Genomic DNA, 25443 nt, shown 5'->3' with positions numbered 1-25443 from the left:
TTTGAATTAAAACTAAAAATACAAAAACTTTTTTCTGTTAAATTATTTTCATGCTGTTAACAAACATGTGACTCAATGTTGTGAATGATAAACTTATCCATAACTCTCCACTCCCCCACCTTATACCTAAATTACTGTAGATGCATAAGCTCTGCATTCCCACCATAATATTTCCTCTACTAAGACAGCGGTAACACTAAAATTAGGAGTTTGATTCCCCTCATTGGACACAGCAAATGGCCTGATGTAACACACAAGCATACACACACAATAATTCAGGTTTTCTTGTTGGATATGAATTCTTCAATTATTTCTACCAATATAAGAAATTGTAAAACATCTCTGCTGGTCTTACCAGCATTCAGGATGATTGCATGACTGTAATGGAAGCACTTAGATCATTGTATTTGGGCCATTACTTCAGTTTTGTTTTCTGGTGTCCCTGGTTGGTTTTAATAATTGCATGATCACTTTTTTCTAAACAAAAAAAATTTTAGTAGTTAGTCCTATTCACTTTCATTATTTGTACAACAGGATTTGTTAGCCCATCGTAATTTTGGTATGTTCAAATGGCTTGTGGTAAGTTTGTAGATTTATGCTGCTAAAATTAGATGCATGTAGTGGCCAAAGTATGGATAACCCATCATCTAGCTTTCTGCTTGTTGTCAATCAAAACTGTAACCTAATTCTGAAAAAAAAACTTATTATACCTTTTGGGTGATTCAGTTCTTGTATATTTATTTTCTACTTCTAGGTATCAGATCATTACTAATATTTTGAGAAATAATTAGCTGTTGATCTTTTTTTAGAGGGGTGGAGAGTTTTTGACATGATCTTCTACTTTCAGTTTCCTTCTCTGTATGCTGTAATCTGTCTATTTTGAGACTTTCTTCTCCAAAATATTTATCATCTACTTTCATTCTTCTGATTCTGGGATAAAAAATAAATAATTTGCAGTGATTCTCTGTTGTGGCTGTCACTAATGTAATTTCTGTTATTCTATGGCTTTAATGTTTTTTTGAAACCTTGGTCCACCTTGCAATGTTATAAACAAATTAGTAACCCCCCTTAACCATAAAATACCTTCTTCCCTGTTTTGTTTTTCTCCTATACAGGAGAAGCATGTCAGCAGTGGATGATTGGTCCTCAGTCATTTTATCTTACTTATGGTAATAACTGCTTTGGAGTTGACTAACTACTGATGTTTGTTCTTCTGTCTTACTTCCCTCATCTACATCTCAGTCAGTGTCAGTACTTATAGTCACTTTTCTCAACTCTACTGAGCAACCAATAGTAGACATATGCAAAGTGTACTTTTCCAACCTGCTCCATAACTCCTTTGTTACAGAAGGATACCCCATCTGGACAGTTGGGGGCCATGCTCTGTCATTGATGATGTAACTGTTGGTTTATTAGTCATAATTCTTCATCTTTCTTTCCAGTTATGTAATATTTCATATTGGATGCATCTAAGTTCTTATTCCCATCTGTACATAGCCTGTGACATTCATTATCTACATATATGGCTGTTATGTAGTTCCCTATTAGAGTTATTGGGTTCTCTTTTTTAAATGCTTGAAGGTTAACACATTCTTGAAAGCAGTTTTCCCTGTTTGTCTACTGGTATTGTTGGGCATTCTTAGCATATGTTTCCTAAGGAATTCTGTTTTTCATCTTTCTCCAGCTTTTTCATGGGTTGCTTCAGTTTTCATGTTTTTATTTCGTGATTATGACTTTTCTGCTTTTATTGTGGGCTGCAAAGTTGCTCTCTGTACCATTTTTAGCTGTCATTATCCAATCTTGTCCCTATTCCTTCCTCATCACAAAACATGATGTAGAAAATTCTCAACTCGTCATTATTCACTGGCCAAAGTTTGGTATATTTATAAATGTAACAAGTGAAAATAGATAACAGCATTATACATAAGTATGTTTGTGTTAACTGTAATGTATACTGTTAATACAACATACATACTGTGTATAATAATCTGTGGCATGTTGTGGATTAGCATGTTTAAGTTTGAAGTTCAATCTGTGTGAAATATTTAACATCTTCATGTTTTGCATCTAACTACTTTAGAAGTTAAAATAGTAACAGTAATAATGACAGGTGGTAGAATTATGATTTAGAATATACATCTTTTTTAATTTTTTAGTGAATTGAAAATCAAACAACATTGTCATAACACAATTATGAATGTTATTTTCTGATAAAAGGTAAGCAGTATTTCAGAAAGTGCAGTTAGATTGTCCCAACATATTTTAACTATATTTCCATTATAAATGTTTATGAAAGTTGAAAAAGGGATGCTTTAGACTTTTAAAACAAATAAATAAAAGAACAAGAGATGATATTAAAGACACAGTTTCTTCTTCTTTGTATAAAACAGGTTGGGTATTTGCTATCATCTACAAAGCAAAGATGCTTCTTATCTATTTTGGTAGGGATCTTAGTCAGCTAGTTTTCCAGTAGACCAAATTCTATGTCTAGCTATAAATGTTTAAAACAAGATGAAGAGAGAATGACTGAAGAAGATCAGAATGAAAGTACAAGTGCACCAGTCGAAATTCTAGGAGAGGTACGTTATAACTTGTATTTTTACCTTCCAATTACAACTTGATATACAAATAATATATATATATATATGTGTATGTACACTCTGTCAGATCAAGGTGATCATAGAGCCTAGGCATCTTCTGTTCATAGGCTCTACCAGCTGTATAAGTTAAACCAAAGATTAACTTTTAAAGAAAATTTTCATAGACCCATATTTTTTGTAGGCCCTAGGCACTGTGTCTGAAAAATAATCCAGCCCTGTATGCATGTGTTTACATGTATACACACACACACACACACGTGTTTATGTATATACTTACAAAAAATACTTGTTCATTTTTAGACAATTTGGATACTGAATTTTCCATCTATAATCACTTGCGTATGAAATTCTATTGTAAAATTTGTGTAAATTGAACAGTCATTTAATAAGAATCAACAAAATTAAAGCAGACCTCTTTGAGAATAATCAAGAAATAATTTGAGATCTGGTGAGAGATATCCTTTTCATCTTAATGTCAAGAACTTTGAAGATCAACCAGTAAGTTATTGTTTACTTACATGATAGACCATTTTAACATACAGTAGATGCTTTTTTTAGTAAGTTCAATCATGATTCATAAATGTTGCATATTATTGACAGTCAGCCTATACATTACCCATTTAGCCAAGCCATCAGAATGTAAATGACATGATGAAATATTCATTTTTACCCAACACAAGTCTGCAAAAACTGTCTTTTAGAATTATATTCTTGATCTGTTTGTATCTGTAGTAGTTACAAATTATGTAATTGCTTAAGGTCTCATTATGTTCATTTACAGGGTCACTTTGTAAACACTAAAAGTCAGTTTTGTATTATTGAATATGGTAACATGAGTGCATGTGCACTGCACCAGTGCAAATTATGTAATGTTCACTGGACATGACTGGAAGTTCAATATAATAATAAACAATGCATATATAACATTATGAGACTTAAGCTACTTAAACTAAACGTTTGTATTTTCATGTTATAATTTGTAACTAATTTAGAATGAAAAATAGCATATTTTATATTTTCTAATTTTTTATGATGGTTACAAGGTTGGTCAAGTTAACAGACCTCACATAGGGTAGAGAAAATAACACAAAATTTAAAGTTTTACTGAAAACAAATGTTTGAAATGTATTTGGGAGATTTTAGAGATTACAAAAATAATATTTGAGATTTGTGGGATGAACAATATTTTTTTATCATAACAGTAAATCACTTTGTACTTGAACTAGTAGTGAAACAGCTCGATATTTTCACAAACAAATATTTCATTAAATCTGACATTTTGTGTACAAAATACTTCTAATTTAGTCCAAATACTCAACATGTACAAGTGTTTAGACAAACTTGCATATATTATACAGAGCTCATTGCAAAAGAGTTAATGTTTCAACAGCAGACTTTTGGTGGAGTAATCAGTAATGATCAGCATATATTTATTACCTCCCTCAGTTTCATACAAAGGCCAGCTATATCTAGGGCAGTTTTTGTCAAAGGAAGAACGTATGATTCTATCAGTTGTTTTTCACAATGCTGACTTTAGATCTGAATGATGCAAATGGTACAGTATATTATGCAAATATGCACATTAAACTGCCTCTGCATACTTGCAAAGTGCATGACACTTTCTGGATTCATTCAGTTCTTGCATTATGCAAAGCTACAAATATCTATCATCTTAGCTCTTGGGATTAGCAGCTGGATCATTTTGGCTACTAACCTTCTTACTCCCACTTAATACTACACAATAACACACAAATCGTCATGTAACAACCCTCCAACAATAGGAGTTGACACTACCCTTATTGTAACTAACACCCTCTAAGTTCGCACACATTAGTCACTGATCATTTGGCACTTTTACAATTCAGATATGTTTTTTACTTATGGTTTAACCTATCCACACATTTTTACTTTCACAGATTTCTCCTTTATTTACTTTATTTTACAATTTGGTTCTGTTTCTGGTAGAGTTATGACTTATTTTATCTTCTCTTTTAATTTCAGGAGTTATACATTTGTAGTTTTAAGTGGTCAAAACTGCTCTTACAGTGGCAGTGGAATTCCTGACCACCACTAAAAGGTTAACTCTATAATTCTCAGTCCATGGCCTGTTGGGAGTTGCCCACTTTCATACTAGAATCAGAACACAATGATTATTGTCCTTAATAAAGGTTTCAGTGATATTTTAATTTTGTATTTCGACAGCCTCTCCCTTCCTGGATATGCCTCTTAGTCAGTGGTCATTCTGGGGGGGACTTACCTGGAAAATTTTCCCTGTGATGGTAAGTATTCCATTCATTCTTATTGTGCTTTGCAAGGACATTTATTAAATTTTTGGATCCCAGATATATAGTCTTAAATCTTGACTATGCAATGTGTAAATTTGATAGATGGCTGTAAAGTTAAAATTCTTCTTACAGTGGACTTAATGCACCATTTATCATTCCAGATGCTGCCAGGTGTTGGTTGATACAAGTCCATCCAACATGCCCTCTATGCATTGATATAAAATGTAGAAAAAGATGCCAAATAACATGTTGCATGGTCATTTTCATCCATGGTTAAGATAAGATATTCTACTGAACCTCTTATAGGTGTACCTTGAGGTCTTTTCCTTTAGAAATATGTTCATCCTGAACTTTACAGTCACGGACTAATGTATAAAATAGACAGGAATTGTTGTCCATTCCTGATGAACCATTGTGTTTGACACTCATCTTACTTTATGCCTGATGTACAATTCCAGAAGATGCCAGGTGTTGGATGATGCACTGCCTTAACATGATCACTCTGCTTATCAAGATAGGGTATCATGGTCACCCATAGCACTGCCTCTGGTGCTGTGGTACTTCAGACTCTCCAATACATTATTAACTTTTTTCTCCTAATGGGGTATATGAGTCCTTGCTACTTACTAGTTCCTTGCCACTGGGGTTGGAGGACAAGGAGGCTTCTCCTCCTAAATGTGCACAGTATCACTCATCCTGAATGTAGGATGGTGGCATTCTGTGAGGTTCACTGGTGTGACAACTCTCCTGCTATGGACCTGTTTTGCATATAGCACTTCACCATGTGTGTGTGTGTGTGTGTATATGTACACACACACACATTAAATGAAAGAAATGCAGTTTTGCTTTCCAACTGAGACATCCTCATTTCTATCATTCTCCTGATGTCAGTTTCTGGTGATTGGGTGTTGGTCAGGGATATTCTAGCCATAGAAGTTCTTACATGCATTTGGTTGGTATCCTCCTCCTCCTACCACTGACTGTATGTTAAATTCCCAATGCTGCCAGGTTTTGGACCATAGATGCAACACCATAATTGTAGTCTCTCTTCGTACCATCTGCTGGATGATTTGGTTCTCATTGGATCTGGTGTTGGTTGTGGTTGGACAAGATACATACCTTTCCATTTGTGTACAACTGGGTATCCTCCTTCTATTTTACACTGGATGACCAAATTCCAAATGCCATCTAATTTTGGAGCAGAGATAAATCCCCACCTGACCTGAGCTCTCCTCTGTCTACCTTTTGCTTACTTTTGGTTCCTGGTGGATCTGGTGTAGGTTGTATTGGTGGTGTATACATGTGGAGATGGGTTCTTGATACAGGAATGTCTCTTTCTTGGCATTACCCACCTTCGAGGTTAAAGGTAGGGGATCCTCTTTCTACTATAGACCTGATGTACAATTCCAGATACCAGCAAGTATTGGTTAAGGTTGAATTTCCATTTACAATCTATCATGCATTGTTACTACATCAGGGAGTTCTGTTATTTCTGTATTTTTTGGGACCCCTCCAAGTTCCTACTTTTTACTTTTTGGTGACACATTACTAAAGGGTGAAGAGGGTATCTGGTTTAGAAGTGATGCAATTCTTTTCTGGCGTGCTGTTTTTTAGTTTCTTATCACACCTTATGTTCTTCTTTTGGGTGCTTCCTAAAGGGCAATTATCTTCTCACTTGCCCTCCACCAGTTTAATGTGTGATTCTTATTTTTAGTGAGAGGAGGTAAGATATATTAGAAATTAAGATACTTACCCCCTCTCACATTTTCCACCCATTCTTTGCACTTCCACTCTAAATTGATATGGTTAGTTATAATCAATCTGAAAGTAATAAAATGCATGTTATGATAGAGGTAATGTTGCATTACTATTGGTGGAGTGTTGCTGCAGAATCATTTGCATGTAACTATGCATAAAATGTGGCTAGTGGTGAATGAAAATATGTGCCGATAGGGAAAAGACAGTACAAATCAAGAAAGCTTTTTGTGAGAGAAAGTATGTATCCATCATAAATACATTTTTATTTTGAGAAAATGTAAATTTTCATGCTAATAATTAAAATACTTTTAATTTTATGGGTTTAATATTTTTTTTCATGATCTATAGAACCTTGTAAGTGAATTTATTATTTCAGTTATAAAACTTGGTAGTTTATCTTATATTTTTTACTCTAACATTAGTTGTTGTGATATCAGTGTACAGTATAATGTGTAACTTATCTAATATTATTTTAATATATGTGTTTGTTTCAGTTTAATATATATTTAGAAATGTATGTAACTTATATCATAAAATGTGTATTTTGCAAGTTCTACCTGTTCTCTAAATTTGTAGAAGATTCTTGAGTCCCACCTGTTCTCTAAATTTATAGAAGATTCTCGAGTATAAGAATCAACAATATATATGTTTTATGAAAACCCCAGCATATCTTTGAATATTCTTACCAAGTGAACTTTCAAGGATTTTTTCAAACGAGTATAAAAGCTAGCCATCTAAACAAGCAAGAAGACAGTTTTAGAATATTGTTTAGTCACTACAGTCAGTATGCTGTAAGCCTCAGAAGCTATAATTGTGACAAACCCTTATTAATTGGAAAACTACAGAATTTAACCATGGATGTTTATAGATTTTGAACATTATGAGCAGTTCATCTTTAGAGAATTAACTTTGGACATTAGTATTTCTATGAAGACATTGTATAACTTGGCTGTGAAAAACTTGCATATGCCTGCTAGCTAGCTTTGTTACTAAGTGAAATGTACATGTGTATCAACATCAGATTTATTGGCTCTCTATGAAGCATCTGTAAAAGATTACATTCTGTGCCAGACAGAAGACTTTGGTATTGATTGTAAGTTTGTAAAATTTGTGTATATAAATAATTATTTGTAATAACCTTTGTTATAAATTGTGTTGTTTTTTTTATATAAAAATATATTTGTGTTATGAAAGAAAATTGTGTGCATTAATCTTGTTGGCAAATATCATGAATTTAATGTATATCAACATTTAATTAACTTCTAAATTAAAATTTTAAATTCTGGTTATTTGAACTTGTAATATGTATTGTACGTATCACAATAAAAAGGAGGCTCATCCAGAATAAATTATAAAACGTGTTATATTTAATTGGTGGCTTGGTTCTGAGATTCAAATCAAAGACAGAATTCAAAATGAATTCAAATCATAATTCAGTTTATGTTCGTCAGTGCCAACAATATTTGATCGTATCTAATTATCAAGGTTTTCTTGAAACACCCTCCCTCAAACAACTAGACTATATAGTGAAGGTGAATTTCTCGAAATTGCCAAAATTTTAGAATTAGAAGTTAAGAAATAAGTGAGAAGAATGAACTAAAAAGGCATTGTATTGAAATATTAGTTGATGATGATTTGTTGCCTGAGCAAGCATTATAGCAGGTTACTGGAGAAGTAGAACCCACATTGCAATGGGGATATATTATCTATCAGTCTTAACCTCCAGTTTGCAAGTCTCACATAAGATTAGAATAAGGAGAGCACTATGTGGGTGCTCAAGCCCACAATGTTCCACATCTATATTACACTTCACTGTCTGCAAACAGTTGTGGGAAGGTGACTGCTCTTCAAAACCAAGGATACATTTTATAATCCCACCTTGCAGTTTGTACCTTAGGATCTTTTTTTAAAAAATTGCAACATATTTTGTTTATATGTATAATTTTTGTATAAGGCTTTTTATTTTACTTTTAAGCTAAAGTTTCCCTAAAGGTGAAATGGTATAGGTATAATAAATTTTGTTTTTTCACTATTTTTACTAACAATGCTTATTTTTATTTTCAAGGCTTCATAAACATTTTGGATGTGTTGTTATGCCTCTTTTGAAACCAACATTATTTTTTAACAGTTCCTGTCTTCTGTAATGACTCAGGATTATAAAAATGCCTTGAAACATTGTTTAACAAGTAAGAACTTTTATTTATTAACTCTTTTAAACATGTATTCACACTGTCTCTGCTATTTCTTCAGTAGGAAAAATTGGTAGAATTGAAATAAATATTTTTTAGCTATGTAATGATTTTTAAAGACATAACTATTGTGTGTGTGTATGTGTGTGTAAGCTTTCAAAATAATTATTTAATTATTGTTCATCACTCATTGCTCTTCTGCAAATCCTGATGAATCATATGAAAGACTAGAATAAAGTAAGTTGATAGTTGCTTGACCATTCTTCACACACAGTTAGTTGTCTTGATATTAAGGAATCCTGTACTGAGTTATTGACATTATTGCTCCTCTTATTTGTAGTGATTATTTTTATTGATGTAGTTAGTTTTTCTGATGTTACTTGAATATTTTGACTATGGATTAGTACTTTGACATTTAATGCCGTTAGAAACCTAAAATATTATGTTACAATTGAGATGCCATTTAAGATAAAAGTTAAACTGTTTGTGATAGGCACAGATTATTGTAAATGTTTCATACTCTGTTCAGATAGAAACTTAAAAACTGTGGAACATTTTTGCGATAAATCAACTAGTTATAGCCTAAAACTTTTGATAACATCAAACACATATACCTAGTTTGGCTAGTATATCAGTCTTCACTCAGTGAAAGACTCAGGCTTACGTATTTGTAAAGATTAAAGGAGATAAAAATTATATATATTTTATGCACTGTAGCTTTGAATTTTTATCTACATAAATATATTTATCTACCATCTTAATTGTTCATTTTCAAGAAGAGCATTTAAAGTTTAATCATCTCACAAACAGGTAGGTCAAATATAATTAATAAACCAGTTGTTAATACTTTATAAATTTTGAGTTCAGGTTTTTGTAAGAAAATATTTAAAATAATCCTCAATCACCCCTATTATGAAAGTCATGACATTTGTTATCTAGGTCTTCCCCTTGTCTAATTTTTCATTACCACTTGTCTCTGAAATATGAAATTTAATGTAAATTTCTCATTATGAAGTAGATATTACAAGGTCAAAGTCTAATTTTAATAGCCTTCAGTCTTATTTGTTTACAGATTCATAACTTAGAAAATCAGATCGACTTGCCACACCAACCTGTTGCATCCTCTCTTTCACAGTTTGTTGATAATACTCTCTGATGTTATATATTATATCATATATAAGGAATAGAAATGTAAAGTTCTAATCTCTCAAATGATGTATAGTGCTACAATTGTTTTCAGTATGGTACAAAGTGTTGTCAGTTTTATCTTTAGTTTGAAAGTTTATCTTGTAGTGTACAAACTGAGGAGCAAAAGGAATTATTTGAAGCCCCACTTGACTCAGCCAGTTAAAGTATAATAGTCATAGATCATTGTTTGTTCTTTGCTAATTATTTTTCTGTGTTTGTTAGAGCAAGTAAGAGTTAAGCAAATAAAAGTTTAATGCATTAGTACAATCATAATAAAAAGTAGGCTTAAATTTCTGCAACTGACAGCAAATGAAATAAATATAAATACTGTATTTCTGACTTTTCTTATATATTATTTATTTATTGTTTTAACAGTGACTAAAATCTAAAAATTACGAACTTATTTGGTTAGATTAGGTAAGATAATGAATAATAATAATAAAAATTATTCACAAGATATGCTCACATACCTCTTGTGAATTACATCATTCAATAAGATAGCATGAGCTATACGTTCGTCAAGTGATTTACATCTTGTGTGTTGAAATTATTACTTAGACATAGTCCAAATGGCAGCAAACAATAATTAGATATAAGTAGATGTATACTGTTATGAGCCTTAAGCTATTTAGGATAAAGAACTGTAGTTTTATTTTACAATCTGCAGTCATTCTGGAAAGGGGGAAAAAAAGTAATATTTTTACTGTGTTTACAAAGTGGGTTAAATTGACCAAATCTATTAGAGTAGAGAAAATAATGTATAAGATATGAAGTTTTATCAGGGGGAGGTTATATTTATTTAGGAGGTTTTAAAAGTTATCCAAATAAGCTTTGAAAATTTTGAAATGAAGAAAAGTATTTTTAATCTTAACATGAAAAATCACTTTGTACTTGGAGCAGCCAACATTCTGATTCTATATAGTCAGACAAATTATATGAAAAAAATACTTTATTGAAAGATCTGATTTTCTGTGCACAAAAGACTTGTAATCTCTGCTAATATTTTGCCATTTTTGAGATACATTAAGTTACATTTGTAACAACTGTAGTTTCTTGAAATTGCATGGTGAATAAACAATTTTCTGGATGAATGTTATCAGTGAATGTTTATCAGCAGAGATTACATCTATATTATTCACAACAGTCTTACGTGATAAAGGAATATACTTGAGAGCCTCACTATACTTTTGTGCATGTATGATATCACTTATTTTTATGTCAGTAGGTAAAACGAGTGCCTTTCATTTCTGAGCTGTAGTGTGTAGTCCACATCCTCCTTTACATTTACATTAAAAAAGTAGTTTATTAAACTTTTTGTTTCTTATTTTATTTAAATATAACACTAGTTAATACTGCTCAAAGTTTGTGGTAGGCATAGGATTATATGGTTTAAAACTTTGATCATAGATCCTGTAGTTTCATGTACTTTGCTTGTACTTTTTCACCAATTCATATTATTGGCTGATCATGTGTAATTAACAAATTGTCTTTTAAGTAGTAACTGAAATTGTGTAACATTTGTATGAAGTATGATGAAACAACAGAATATAACGTTTCATTTGTTTTAGTAATGTCCACTTACTTTTAAAAAATCCTTTTTCAAATGTTTGAACTTTTTTTACTGTATTCTGAGCATGAATGATGCCATCCTATGCATGCCTTGTTGAACTTGTTTCAGAATTTTGTTAGAATTTTGCCTATAATAGAATGAGAAAAACTTAGCAATAATTTAAGGTTTGATAATTTGTTAACTTGGTATTAAATGATATTTGAACAAACAGAGAACACACAAAATGGACATACAGCTGAATCTATAGGTAGTAAATAACTTCTATTGAATATTCAACAGTAGAAAGCTGAATGAATTTTAAAAATTGAAACTGAATATCAACATAAAAAAAAATTGATTTATGAAGATAGTGAACCTCATAGTTGTTTCTTCAAATCTGAGCCAAACTTAACCTTGGTATTCAAGGTCTATCACTAACCTCTCCACTATAATCTGTGAAACTAGACTAACAGTTTTGCAGCCTCTCACCTAGCCACATCAATCAAAAGCAAGAAGCTGATTAGCAACTGGGTTCCTTTTCATGTTAATATCAAGCCAACAAATCAATGACAGACTGCTATCCATCCATCAAGACTTTCCAGGCCAGCAAGAAGGTCATGGTTATACAGAAACCAAAGATTGCTTTAAAAGTACAACCAATGTTTTAGAATTAAAAGAATTGATGTGAACAAACTTGGCTACTGTTAGAACCCTTTCACCATTTTAAAATACTCCTTTTACTTGTATATACAAAATAGGGTGATCAAATGATATATCTGGTGATTGCTTAAGTCTTATGTGTAAGAAAATTTGGAATAAGAATAGAAATAATCAGTCTCAATTTAAAAAGGAGAATAATATGTGGTTCATATATAAGAAGAGTTTCATTAGCAAAAACTATTTAAATTGCTAGTCAAAGGTGACAGAGTTGGAGAAAAAGGTGAATGGACAGTCATGTAAAGTGAAATAGCCATGAGACTGTGTTTTATTTGAACAATTTTTTAACACTAATTGAATTTTACCATATCCAATTGTTCCTTATAAAGGAGCTTGAAAATGCAGCTATACGGCAGAAAACATGTAGTTTAAAACGTCTCAATTGTAAATGGATAAATACCCCTTCAATGTTTCTGAAAGCATGCAATAGACAGAAAACTACTGGAAGTATGTGTGCATCTATGTGAATTGTGCTTTTTTTTTTTCTGTACTGATCAATAAATGTATTCAATGAAAAAATATTAACAGATGTTCATAAAGGTTTAATATTTACCTTTTTGTAATTTACAAAAATTGTAGTAGCACAAAAGTATACAAGTATAATTAACACTTTTAGGTACATATACATATAAGACATAGAAGTATGTATGCTATGGAAATATATTTCACTAGTTAATTTGTACCATAAGTAGAACAATTGTTTAGTTTTAGTATATTTTCTGTATTTAAAAATTTTCTGAACTACATTTAGGTTTTATCATTTGTATACATGTGAAACATACAAAGAAGGTGAATGTATATTCTAGAGGTAACTGTGTGATTTTTTTTCTCTCTCTCTCTTGGATTGGATTTCATCATAAGTCCTATCATAGCCAACCAAGTAATCTACCAGTGGAGCAAAATAGTTAACCTCCAAACAGTTGGTACTAAAGCATTTTATAACAATTTAAACTACCACATTGTTCTCCTCTTAAGAATAAAGACCATCTTCAGACTTCTTGTTAGGTGTATATTTATCTTGTAAAAGTTCCAATCTTATTTTGTTCTACTTGCAAGAAGTGTTTTTTCCTTTTGTTGTATTTATTCAGAAGTTGTGGTGTCTTGTGTTTCACTTGAGGAAAACTAACTGGAGCATCCTCACACCAAATAGGACTGAGGTGGATGGGGATTGTAATGAGTGAAATAGTCATGAATTCCAACCTTATAACTAGATTAGAATGTGTGTTAGACATATTCATATAAATTATTCTATTTGTGCAGATGTTGTGACATTTTTGTTAGCTAATCCTTTAGTTCCAGTGGAACTTCCACATACTAATGGCTACAAACTTGTGTCACTTTGACTATATTTAAATCCCTGAGGAGGAGCTACCTGATCTCAAGGGATGGCTTAGGTGCTTGTACAGTTGGTTACGAGTTAGGGATTTTGTCCCCTTTATATGTTATTTGTAATACTCAGTGATGCATATAGTTTTGGATTCTGATCAGTTGTGTTTTTAAAAGTTTGTCTGAATTTTGATGGTAAATTAGAATTTCCTTTGTATTTGTCTGCAAACATGAGAATGAAAGACTCCTTTCAACTCCAGCAACTGGTATAGCCAACCTGTGAGAAAAGAGGCTGTCCAGTCTGTGAATAAAAATTTTATTTGTTTGTGTTTCATTCTTTCTTTACGTATGGGTTGAAAATTATTCTCTGCACTAAATTTGTGGAACCTTTATTTTGTGGATGCTTTTAAACATCTTTATCAGACATCAGTGTACCTGAATATCACAACTGTACTTGTGGAAACCTCATGGCTTTGAATATCTTTCCTAATAAAACAGCCTGTGCTTGTCAGTCAGTCAGCACCACAGCTCCAAGAGGAAAGAACCTTGAAACTTTGCATGCTTAATAAGGAAATTTTGAGGATGTGCACCTGGATTTTTTTTTTTTTTTTTAAATGTGTTCAATTTTGTTGGCCTGTAATTTTGCTCTATAGCCCATAGTCCAAAAATCAACATGAGTATGTATTGTCATCTGTTGTTTGGTACAAACAAATTGTTAGGGAATGAGATTTTAACATTAACAACACTCAGCTAAAAAAATGTATAAAAGTGTTAGAATTCATATTATCATCAGAAATGATTGTATTTAAAACTTTGCTCATTTGTATTTCTAATTCTCATATTTATAAAAAAAATCTTTTTTTAATGAAAGTTGTTATTATCTGTGCAGCAAAAAAAAAGGAAAAAGAAGTAAGGTCAAATTTGTTTTTTGCTGCTCGAGTAATACTGACTTTCATTAAAAACAGATTTAAAAAGAAACTGAAGGAGGTACGAGTGATACAAAGCTTTCTTCAATCATTTTACAAAAAAACATATCTGAATGAACAATGCACCTGTGAGTTTCACCAAAAAGTAAGAGGAAAGGAAATGCCTACTCAGAAAGTGTATAACAAAAGGTAAGTGATATTTTCCATCACCTTTATCTAGCCCCTAATAAATATTGTTTTAAAATTGATAATGTAAGTAAATTAATATGCAAGATTATACACAGACTTTTATCTTTGTTAAACTACTTTTATTTGCATGCTTTTGACTCTCTTACAATGGCCTTCATCATACAGGGATATACTAAACGATAAAAACTTTGTTGACTATGGAACTCCCTTTTAAAATAGATATCTGAGCAAAGGTTGTAGCAGTAACTGACATCTGGGATTAAACTTATTAAATACATAGAATTATAATGAATATAGAAAATAAATAAATTTCTTCAATATAATAAACACAAGGAAAATACAATTAAACATATCATGTAGAGAAAAAAGTAATTTTTTTCTACTTCAAATGATAAATTATAAAACTAAAGATTTAATTTTACATTAAAATCACATTGTTAGTATGTTTATGCATGTTTCTAAATATTGCGTGATTTTAAATTACTGTGTAAGTTAAACAGTTTGTCTAGCTGAGAGTGTGATTACACTAATTAAATAAAGGGCTGAACAAGAGTTTAGGAGTTGTTCTGTACAAAGTTTTTAAAAATAATGTTTAAAACTGTTGTTGTTTGTCATTTTTTAAAATAAGCCACACATAAAAACAAGTTTAAGAAAAATGCACATAAAAGTGTTAGAATTCATATTATTGACAGAAAGGATTATATTCAAATGTTTTTTCATGCTAATTTCATATTCGTAAAATACTTGAAAACAGTATGTCTCTCTTTTAAGTATCAATATCTTCATTTATTTGACATGTCTTGTTGCATGAAAAGCAGAATTTTGATGTTTTGTGTTTAAAAGCTAAAAATAGTTGAATAAACTTATGAAAATATACAGGGTGTTTAGAAAGTCGCTGTGCAGTTTTATAATCATATACATATATAAGTGCACAGTGACTTTCCAAACACCCTGTAGCATTTGAGCTCACAGACATTTTTTCATTACTGATTGTTGCCTGATGAAGATAAAACAGTTTTGCTGGTTCTTTGCTGACTGGTATTTATAGTTAATTTTTACAGCATCATTTTAGCCCTTTCTGTATAGCTGCTTCAACAAATAATGAAAATAAAAAAGTCTGCATATATTTTAATAAGTTTTAATTTTTTCAGTTAAACACTTAAATATGTCATATACTATAGACACATATAGATATTAAGTAAATATTTATGATGAAAAAGAAACCTACTTTTAACATATAATCATAATCAAAATGTAAGTTTCACCTTCATTCTTCTATGTTGTATCAGGGCTTTCAGTTTGTTTTCCTAACAATCACAGAGGATTAAGGTAAAACCAACCTTTTATTACATCTATGCCAAGATGGCCTGCTACAATTTTTGGGACAATATGTGGAAATTTACCTTCTAATTCAAAACCTTAGTTGTAAATTTTGTGAAATATACACACACATATATATTTTTTACTTTACTTGTACAGTATGAATTTTATTTCTTTCCTATGTAATCAAGAAGGTTCTAATGTACTTAAATATATTTTTTGTCATCTATAATGCATTTTTGAAAGCTTCCTATTCTTTTTTTTGGATACCTAAATCTACACAAGTCACTAAGACTTATTCAAGTAGGTTTCAAATTTTTGCTGAAGTGTGAAAGAGATTGAGTACTTGATGATTACTGCCAATCTTTATCTTACAATTATTGTATCTTTTTACCAAACACTTACACAAATAAGTCAAATTTCCAAATAACTGACTGGAAAGATGCATTTCTTAAAACTATCTGCAAGAAAAGTCTAAAATAATAATTTTTAAAGATCATCAAATGAAAAATTATCTACCTTAATCATTACTGCTTCTTACTTATTTTCTATGACTTCAGTGTTATAAGTGAAATGTATACATTTGAACTTTTTTAATAGTTTGGGTTACAGGTGGTCTGGTGTAAATATTTTATCAAGTTAATGTTTGATTTTTGTGGTGTTGTTACTGTAACAAAATAGGTTTTTTTTAACCTTATAATTAGTTGTCAGCTCTAAAAACATATTCTACCATGTACTTTTTCTGATATTGTTTTAGTTAAGAGAGAGAAACTTGCACAGTCATAGACCTCGCCCTTGTTACATCTGCTTCATTCCCTAAGTTAAAATGGAAACTATTACTTTTAATACCTAGAATACAGGTATTTATAGCTAGTATGAAATAAATATTAAGTTACTCTTTATTTTTTTCTGGAATTACTGCATGCTATAAACAGCCAAACCTAATATTTTTCAAATCTCCCAATTATTTAGATCTCTTTCATACAGCTGTGTTTTATCACAGAAGGTCAGTTTTGTATAAGTATAAAGTCAGATTATTAACAGCCAAATTGCAATTGTGCTGAGCTTACATTTTGCATAAGGAATTTTTTATTTAAGTTGTCCTATCTAACCTAATATATTTTTTGATTTTTTATATATTAGTTAAATTTATGACAATAAATAAACAATATACTTAGAAAAACAAGAAAAGTGGGTCTTAATGTGGGTCTTGTACATTTTTTTCAAGGTTTTACTCTTACAGTCTCAATAAAGGTTAGATCTGCTTTTTTGTAGGGGTTTTGAAATATTTTATATAATTTTTATTTATTTCAAGTGTGAAATTTAGAACACAAAATATTAACATACATTAAAAATACAGTGCTTTAAAACTGTTGTACTTTAACTGGTTTGTAATTAAGCTATAAAAGTATCTGTTAGAAAGTTCAGTAAATTAAAATCTCTTTCTTTTGGCCATGAATAGTCTAATGGCAAATGCCAGAGAAAATTATTGAGATTCTTTGAAAGACAGGATGGAATAGAAGGGCAGGGCACATGGATTTGACTTCCTAACTTGTATCTCAATAAAGTGAGAAGACTGGAGTATAAATGTCCTTTTTTCATTTCAACAGTATCTATACCATAAATCCATAGTTTCATAAGATCATATATAGCGGTTGAAAGAATATCTCAAATGGGAAATTCAAAGCCATGAAATACAGAGAAGTCAATACTGAGAATTTCTTTAAATAATTACTTTTAAAATTAAGAAATTAAACTAAGTTAATATTAACACTTATATTGTAAACTTGATTTTGATACCTAGTTTATTGAAAGATTTTGATAATAAAGTGGTTTAATTAAATTTTGATGTTAAGTGTAAATGTTTGAGATGTGTGCATATGGTTAATGGACAATGGAGACAAGCCCATACTTATAAATACAGCTATGAATGAACCTTTTTAAAAATTATATCAGACTACAGACGTCCAGTATAAAAGAGGATCCAAAACTATCATTAGTAACTGTAGTAATGTGTTAAGAAAAACCGAAGTGGTCAAGATATAAGGAGAGTAGACACAACATGTAACATAAAATTAGAACAATATCTGTAAGAGATGAAGTGTAGTGTGCATACTTGCAGTGAACACTGAATAGTCATCTTTTGCTGAATTCATTAATTGATCAACAGATCTTCCCCTCAAGATAACTTCATGTCAACAAACTCACTTGAGATTCCATTTATACTGTTTAAACCTAATGTTTCTTACTTAATGTGCTGAAATGCACTGTATCATTTCAACAGCAGTTACAAAATAACTGAAAGTAGCATACCTCTATCACTAATATTTTAGTTAATAAAAACTAAAAAGAAAATGACCAAAATTAATGAAAACAGTATGTTAATGAAACAAAGTAAAACAAAAAAAACTAGTGACATTGAAAACTGGATTCTGTTTAGGAAACATTTTTCAATATTTTATCCATTGTTACTGTTGGAAAACTAATAAGCTTATTGTAATATTCTGTAGGTGTATTCTACAAGGGCATAAATAGTAATAACTGAAAGCACATTGAGTGTAACAGAGGAAAAAATAAAGTGCATATAGTATAGACTTGCCATTTGCTTCATCAGTGGCAGTTATTATTTCATTTAAAAAGAATAGTTTTACTTATTTACTTCCATCTTTTAAATTCTGAGTTTATCAAACCTGAAAGAAAATGTAAATGGAAAAATGTCTGTGAAAAATGTAGTGCACACACACACAGAGTAAATAGAAATACCTAATATTTCATTTTGTTTCATGCTCAAGCAACATAAGTTTGCTTATGGGAAGTTCCAGAATGAGATGTTTTCCAATGATGATATTCTTTGATTCAAGTTCAAATGTAAAAACAATTTCTGTTTGTTGTCAAAAATGTTCCACAAAGTGCTGGAATGCTATTCCAGGTACCAAAATAAATGTCAGAATGGTAGTCTTATGGGGCTGTAAAACTGTGTACCTAACAAGAAATGTTGGATTTGACTATAATGATTAGTGCTTATCACAGGTCTGGGCATTCTCCTTGAATATAGGGGAATCTAATACCCAAGATATCATCTGGCCTACTGATGAAGGATATTGTTGTTAACATTCTTGCACAGTGTGCAGCATTACATAGAATAATGAAGAAGTAAAACCAGCTACAATAAAATAAACTTATTGATTTACTGGACCTTTTGCTATATACAAAGCTGTATAGATTTAGAATAAGTAAAGAAATTTAAAAATTTCATACATTATGATAAGGAAGTCGAATATAATAGTGTGTCTGTATATCAGACTTTTATTTCATTTGAAAATCAAGTTTATTAAACTGACCTACATTACAACTCCAATTACCCATCAGATATTTGACTTGCCATATTGATAGGCATTAGTCTAATTATTATTCCTTCTTGTCAAACTACAGTTTTAATGTTTTTATAGAATAACACAATAATCTCTTCTATTGCTTTATTATGTGCAAAATATATTTTTTTAAGAGATAAAATCTTATGTTTAAATGCATGCTGTATTTTTTGTACACCAGAGTTTACTTTATTGTTTCTAAAGTTTTATAGGAATAACTGTTTAGTCATGCAAGCTAGTGTTATTGTTGAATAGGACTTAATAAACAAGAATAAAATTATTTTGAGCATTTTTTTCTCCACGGTGTATTGAATTATTTACATTTAGTATTTTCTGGATGTTAATTTTCTTTATGATAATGTGTTTAATCCCAAATATTTTTTTATTGCTCACTCTTTACATTAATATTGATTTTGGCCAGCATTTAATTTAATTGTAAGCCATTTTGTGTACAAGATTGCAAAATGATAGAACAGTAAATATTCATCATCCTCTGTAGTTTTGTATCTGTGAAACAAATTTATCTGTGGCATTTTTATTCCTTCAGTTTTGAAATATGAGCCTAACAATAAGACTGCTCAGGAATTTTATCCACTTCTTGAAAAAAAACTAAAACTAGGTAAGATCTTACACCTTAAATTAAGACAGAGTTTTTTGAAATAGTTATGATTTTTTTCTAGATGTTTTTTATGTTAATGTTTTGTAAGTACAAAATATGTTAAACATGCAGTGATCATTACAATGATGTTTGTGGCTTTGCTGTATCAGTGCTTGAAATGTTGAATCTGAATTTTGTGGTTATATCAACATTTATATTATCAACTAAATATTCTGTTTCTACCTTTCACCACAATTTTTTTTTGTCATTTGTCTTATGTGCCTAAATTTTAAAGAAACATTTCCATTTTCTGGTAGATTTTAGAAATCCTTGTTGATTATTGTATAGTTTGAAATAACATTGTACTCAAGAAAGAAGTTGCTTCAAAATTAAGTTGTTAATATTAAAGCCAGAAGGCTCAACTCATCCAGTTGATAGTTTAGTGAAGTAAACAAAAACAAAAATTTTTCTATTGTATGTATGATTCCTCAGAGTTTTCTCTATTAGCAGTCTGTAATTTTTATTTGGCTATTGACACTTCTGAGCTTTGAGAGAAATGTTAATTTTTGAACTGTTTAAGTGTGAACAATGAAAGTTATTGTTTATTAGATTTTATAATGAAGATATCAGTCACTTGACTTTAATATTTTATTCTAGAAAGTTCATTATTAAAGTGAGAATGTTGGTGTACATTTAATGTTTTAAAAAATTACTCTTTTTATTTGCCAGTAGTCTTGTTTGGTTGGGCAAAATTAATATTCTCCTTTAAGTTAGTGAAAGGCATGAATTTGATTATTGAAAATGATATCAAATAATGAAATAAGTGGAAATATAAATGAATAATGTGAAATTCCAAACAAATTCATGTGTAATAATATAGTTAATCATCTTTGCTGTATTAGTATTTTTCTGTATTCATGTAATGTTTGTTGCATGTTTTTACATTGAACTTTATACTTTCCAGTTAAGGAATCAAAAATGTCAACTGAATAGTTTGTACACTTTTCTAAAGAAATTGGGAAAATATTTGTAATTGTCAACCTCTTGCAGTTTTTTCCAAAAGCATAGAGAGAATAAGTAAGAATAAAAATGAGCTACTAAAAGTACATAATCACAACAGTAAAATGTTAAATGTTGCAAATATTACTGAAATATTCTTCTTTCACATTTTAGCAAATTATGGAATTGTATAAGTATATATTACATAAATTCTTAAGTATTACATTCTTCTAATTTAAACACATTTCTTAAGTGTTAGTTACTATGGAGTTGAACATATAAAAGCTTTAGCTTGTTCTTAAATGGCAAACAGTGATTTCCTGTTCAAGAGATTTTTTGATAAAATATCTCAGTCTCCAAATATTGGTTGTTTATTTTCTCTTGTATACTCATAGAAAATAAAAATACACTACCTCACATTTTGTCAAATTTGCTTCATAAATAAAACAAATTGTACATTGTTTATTTGACGCTTCTTTAAAACATCAATGCAATAATAAAAAAAATACTTTGAATCATCTCTATTTATCAAAATTGCCTGAATAATTGAAGTAAAGGAAAATTGAACTAAATTTAGTTCTTGTTTAATATCGTGTGTTTCTTCTATTTGCCTCAGTTGTGTCTGTTATGTATTGCCTTATGAATTGACAAAACTGTCTGACTTGATTTTGAGATATAGCTGTCTGTTCTTCTCTCAGTGCTGTTCAATTGTTGTTGCATTTCTGTGGAGTGTGGATGCTGAGGCAAACACCTGTTTGGTAAATCACATATAAATTCTATGGGGTTCTTGTCTAGGCTCTTTACTGGCAAGGAAAAGACTAATCCGACTATTCTTCAGAAACTATATAGATACAAGTCATGTATAGTCTGGCAATGTAATGCTGAAAAATTGTATCAAGTGCAACTTGGTACAGAAAAGACAGAACCACTGGTTGAAGAATTTCATTCTGATATCTTGGAAAATTCAAATTCTCCTCAGTAAATTGAAGCTCTCTTTGGTGATGTTCAGGAATATTGGCCCATACCATTATGCTGGTGTCTCCCCATCTGTCTGCTTGCTGTACATATGGAGCAGCATATTTTTCATTTTACTTCATGTGCATCCTTTGTCTTCCATTGGCATTGAAACACTGAACCTTTTCTAAACAATAAAATGACCACCATCCACCATTGCAGTATCCATTAAAGACAGATCTGACACTATTTAATAGGGTTCTTTCAGTGTGAAGTTCAGCTCCCAACATGTTGCAGAAGATTGCAGAGGGTTCTAGCACTCACAGACCTGTTTTGTGCTCCAGTGGTGACAGCAGATGTCTGTGCAGAGGACTCGAATCATTTGCACACATGCACCAGTTGGATCCATTGGCCTTGATAAGGGATAGTCACGTAAAGTATTCCTGGTCTTGGGCATTCTGCTGAACTTCCTGTATTGTTATGCTGATGGTGTAAACATCTGTTTGTCGAATGGTGGACATTCAATACCCTGGCTATGGCTCTGATTCTTTGACCAGTTTAGAACATACAAAGAGTTCTAACTCTTTATAATAACTGAGTCAGTCATGGTATCATCATTGAATGCTGTTAATTTAACTGTTTTGGTTACTTTATTAATTAGTTGGGTCACACTATTTTGAGTTGTAGTCACTGGAATTTATACACTTTATTTCAGTGGTGCACAAACTTTTGAGTCAGGGACCACAAACAGACTTCTCATAACCATTGGGGCCACAAAAAGTGAAGATTAAAATCGTCTCACAGTTGTTTCACACAATATGGACATCACATTTAAGAACACACAAATAACGATTACATCAAAGTTTGCACATTATTCTAAGAAATGATACGTCAACTGTCACAAAGTCAGTGCGATGGATGGTGCTGCATGTCATCTACAAGCTTAGAAATGTCTAGCTTGATGTTTGACATTGAAAGACACAAGACTGCTTCCAGATAATCATCAGTCAGCTGATTGCAAGTGTTGTTTTTGTTCAGTTTCATATGCAAGAAAGCCTGTTCGCAGCAGTACATGCTGGTGTGGACAAGTGTGTTCTCTTTCAGATTACCAAATGTATCAGGCAACGTTTTGTAGAAGTCAAGCAAACTGTTTTCTCGGTAAATAGCTTGCAGTTCATCAGATGCCTGGAGATCAGTAAGTTCGAGCTAATATTCTGCTGACAAGTCATCCATTGACACACTGAACGGATCATCAGAAAGTTTCATCAACAATCTGCATTGGTCAAAGTCATGTAACCGTGAGTTGAAGGATTGAATCAAAGTATCTAGCTTCCCAACATAAACATGTGTGTCAATGTCCTGACTCTTCTGTAGTTGTGACTGAAAAGTAGGAAAGTGCACGAATTTGCCTGATGCTGCTTGCTGACAGACAAGCTGATTTTAGCCTTGCAACTTCAAATTCAGATCATTCAAGTGTTGTGTCATGTCGACGAAAAAGGTCAAATCAGCTTGCCATGCTGGATCAGTCATGGAAATCACTTCTGTGTTTTTGTTCTAGCTTCTGAGGAATTATATCACCTCATCAATCAACTCCCAGAATCTTCTGAGCATCAACCTTCAACTCAGCCAGTGTACTTCACAGTGATACACAAGGTTACCATAGTCTGAATCAATTTCTTCAAGAAGACTTTGAAACTGACAGTGATTGAGCCCTCGTGATTTGATGAAATTAATGGTTTTCGTCACTAATGCCATCAGTGCCTGAAAACCAAGTTCTTTACTGCACATGTTCTGTTGGTGAATAATACAGTGCAACTTCACCAACTGTCTGTTCTGCTTTCCTCGATGCATCATCAACAGTGCTACCAGCCCGCTACTTTCTCCAGTCATGGCTGGTACTCCATCAGTTGTCACACTTACCAGTTTCATGAAATCCAATGAAACACTACTACACAGTCGTACTGTCTCCTTGAATAGAGCAGACCCAGTTGTCTGACCCTTCATGGAACCCATGCGGATTAGTTCCTCTGTGATATCAAACGATGACGACACACCACAAACAAAAACTAGTAGCTATGTTGTTGAACTGATGTCAGTTGATTCATCTGCTGCCAAAGAGAAGTAGACAAAGTTGGCTGCTTTATTTGTAAGCTGCCTTGTCATGTCTGCTGAGAGGTGTGAAATTTTTTTGTTGAACTGTCATACGATTCAAAGCCACCGTCTGTAGCTTGCAAACCGCTTCCGGAGACAACTTTTCCAATGCAGTAATCATACATTGCTTGACAAAATCACTATCAGTGAACGGTCAGCCAGATTTCACTATCATCAACGAAATATCACATCTGACTTCACATGCTGCACCTAAATTAAATTGTTGCTATACAGTTCATATGTAAAGCATTATTTACTGTCTGTATGGTATTTGTGTTCTGCTTCATCTTAATTTTCAGCGATTATATTGTGGAAAGCCATTTTTATGTAAATTGATTCTACTAACTTATTTTGAAATGCTTCATAAACAAGCTATTTAAAATTTGAAAATGAATATAAAATTCATTCTATTATTGGATCATCTTTTGCTGCCAAGTTGTATAAGTCTTAGGAAATTACACCCCTCATCAATAACTGTAGACAAGATTGTATATATAATATATATATTTTTTCAGTTAACTTTTACTCGCCACAGAGAGCTTGTAATTGTATGGTATTTGAAAAATGTGTAGCATTGATATTTATAATTATTTAGCAGAAAAGCTGTTTAAAATATTGAAAATAAATATGCAGCCCAATGTATCATTCTCTTCACTATTTGTCACTTAGTTATATCACCAAATCCAAAGAATGATAGTTCATTGTATTAACTTATGATGTAACAAGTCAATCCAGTTACTCACTTTTACATTCTTAAAGAAAATAAAAATACTATTAAAATATATTTAATAATTGTTAATATGTGTATTCCTTAATTTTATATTGAGTTTTTCATAAAACAAGTGCAAATGCTACACATTATCAATACCATACATACTATTCACTTGACTACATTTACATTTCAATTGTTTGTGTATCTTAGATCACTAAATATTTATTTTATTTGCACCTTTTATGGTCAAAATTTGCTTGATCTGTTGATTTAACTTTCTATTGTCTAAATCTCACTTTTTTTAAAGTCTCCTCACATTAGTGATGATTTTAGGGTTTGTTTCAGAGGATTGAACACATCATTAATTCAAGAATATCCTTTTACATTCTTTGAAAGCTTCTAGGAAGAATACAGTTGCTTTTTTTTTAATTTAACTGTAGTCGTACTTCAATCTGGAAAATGCAGCTGATTTATGTCTAACTTTCACAAAGTTGTATAGGTTGTTCCAGTGACCTCTACAGCATTCATCTTTCTAATGGTATATTCTTAGTTACACTTGAGTAATTGGACTGTACCATCACTAAGACAGATAACTATTCAACCAAATGCAT

At 31.3% G+C, this 25443-nt stretch overlaps 1 protein-coding gene across 10 annotated transcripts in view; it reads left to right on the top strand.

Moving 5' to 3' along the window:
* The window catches only part of LOC143225168 (uncharacterized), a 55607-nt gene that overhangs the window by 19064 nt on the left and 11100 nt on the right, over nt 1-25443 (top strand). For 7 of the 10 annotated variants that reach the window (XM_076454120.1, XM_076454121.1, XM_076454119.1 and 4 more), the window contains 3 exons: nt 2446-2579; nt 8772-8829; nt 19966-20037. In XM_076454120.1, coding sequence (XP_076310235.1) covers nt 2484-2579; nt 8772-8829; nt 19966-20037 — 226 coding nt within the window. In that variant the 5' untranslated portion in view covers nt 2446-2483. Of the gene's footprint in view, nt 1-2390; nt 2580-4802; nt 4880-8771; nt 8830-19965; nt 20038-25443 lie in introns of all 10 variants that reach the window. The other 3 variants (XM_076454118.1, XM_076454117.1, XM_076454123.1) reach the window with 2 other exon arrangements.

Source organism: Tachypleus tridentatus, chromosome 9, assembly GCF_004210375.1.
Source record: "Tachypleus tridentatus isolate NWPU-2018 chromosome 9, ASM421037v1, whole genome shotgun sequence".
Taxonomy (NCBI): Eukaryota; Metazoa; Arthropoda; class Merostomata; order Xiphosura; family Limulidae; genus Tachypleus; species Tachypleus tridentatus.
The sequence above is the reverse complement of the archived record's forward strand: the minus strand, read 5'-3'. Positions and strand labels throughout refer to the sequence as shown.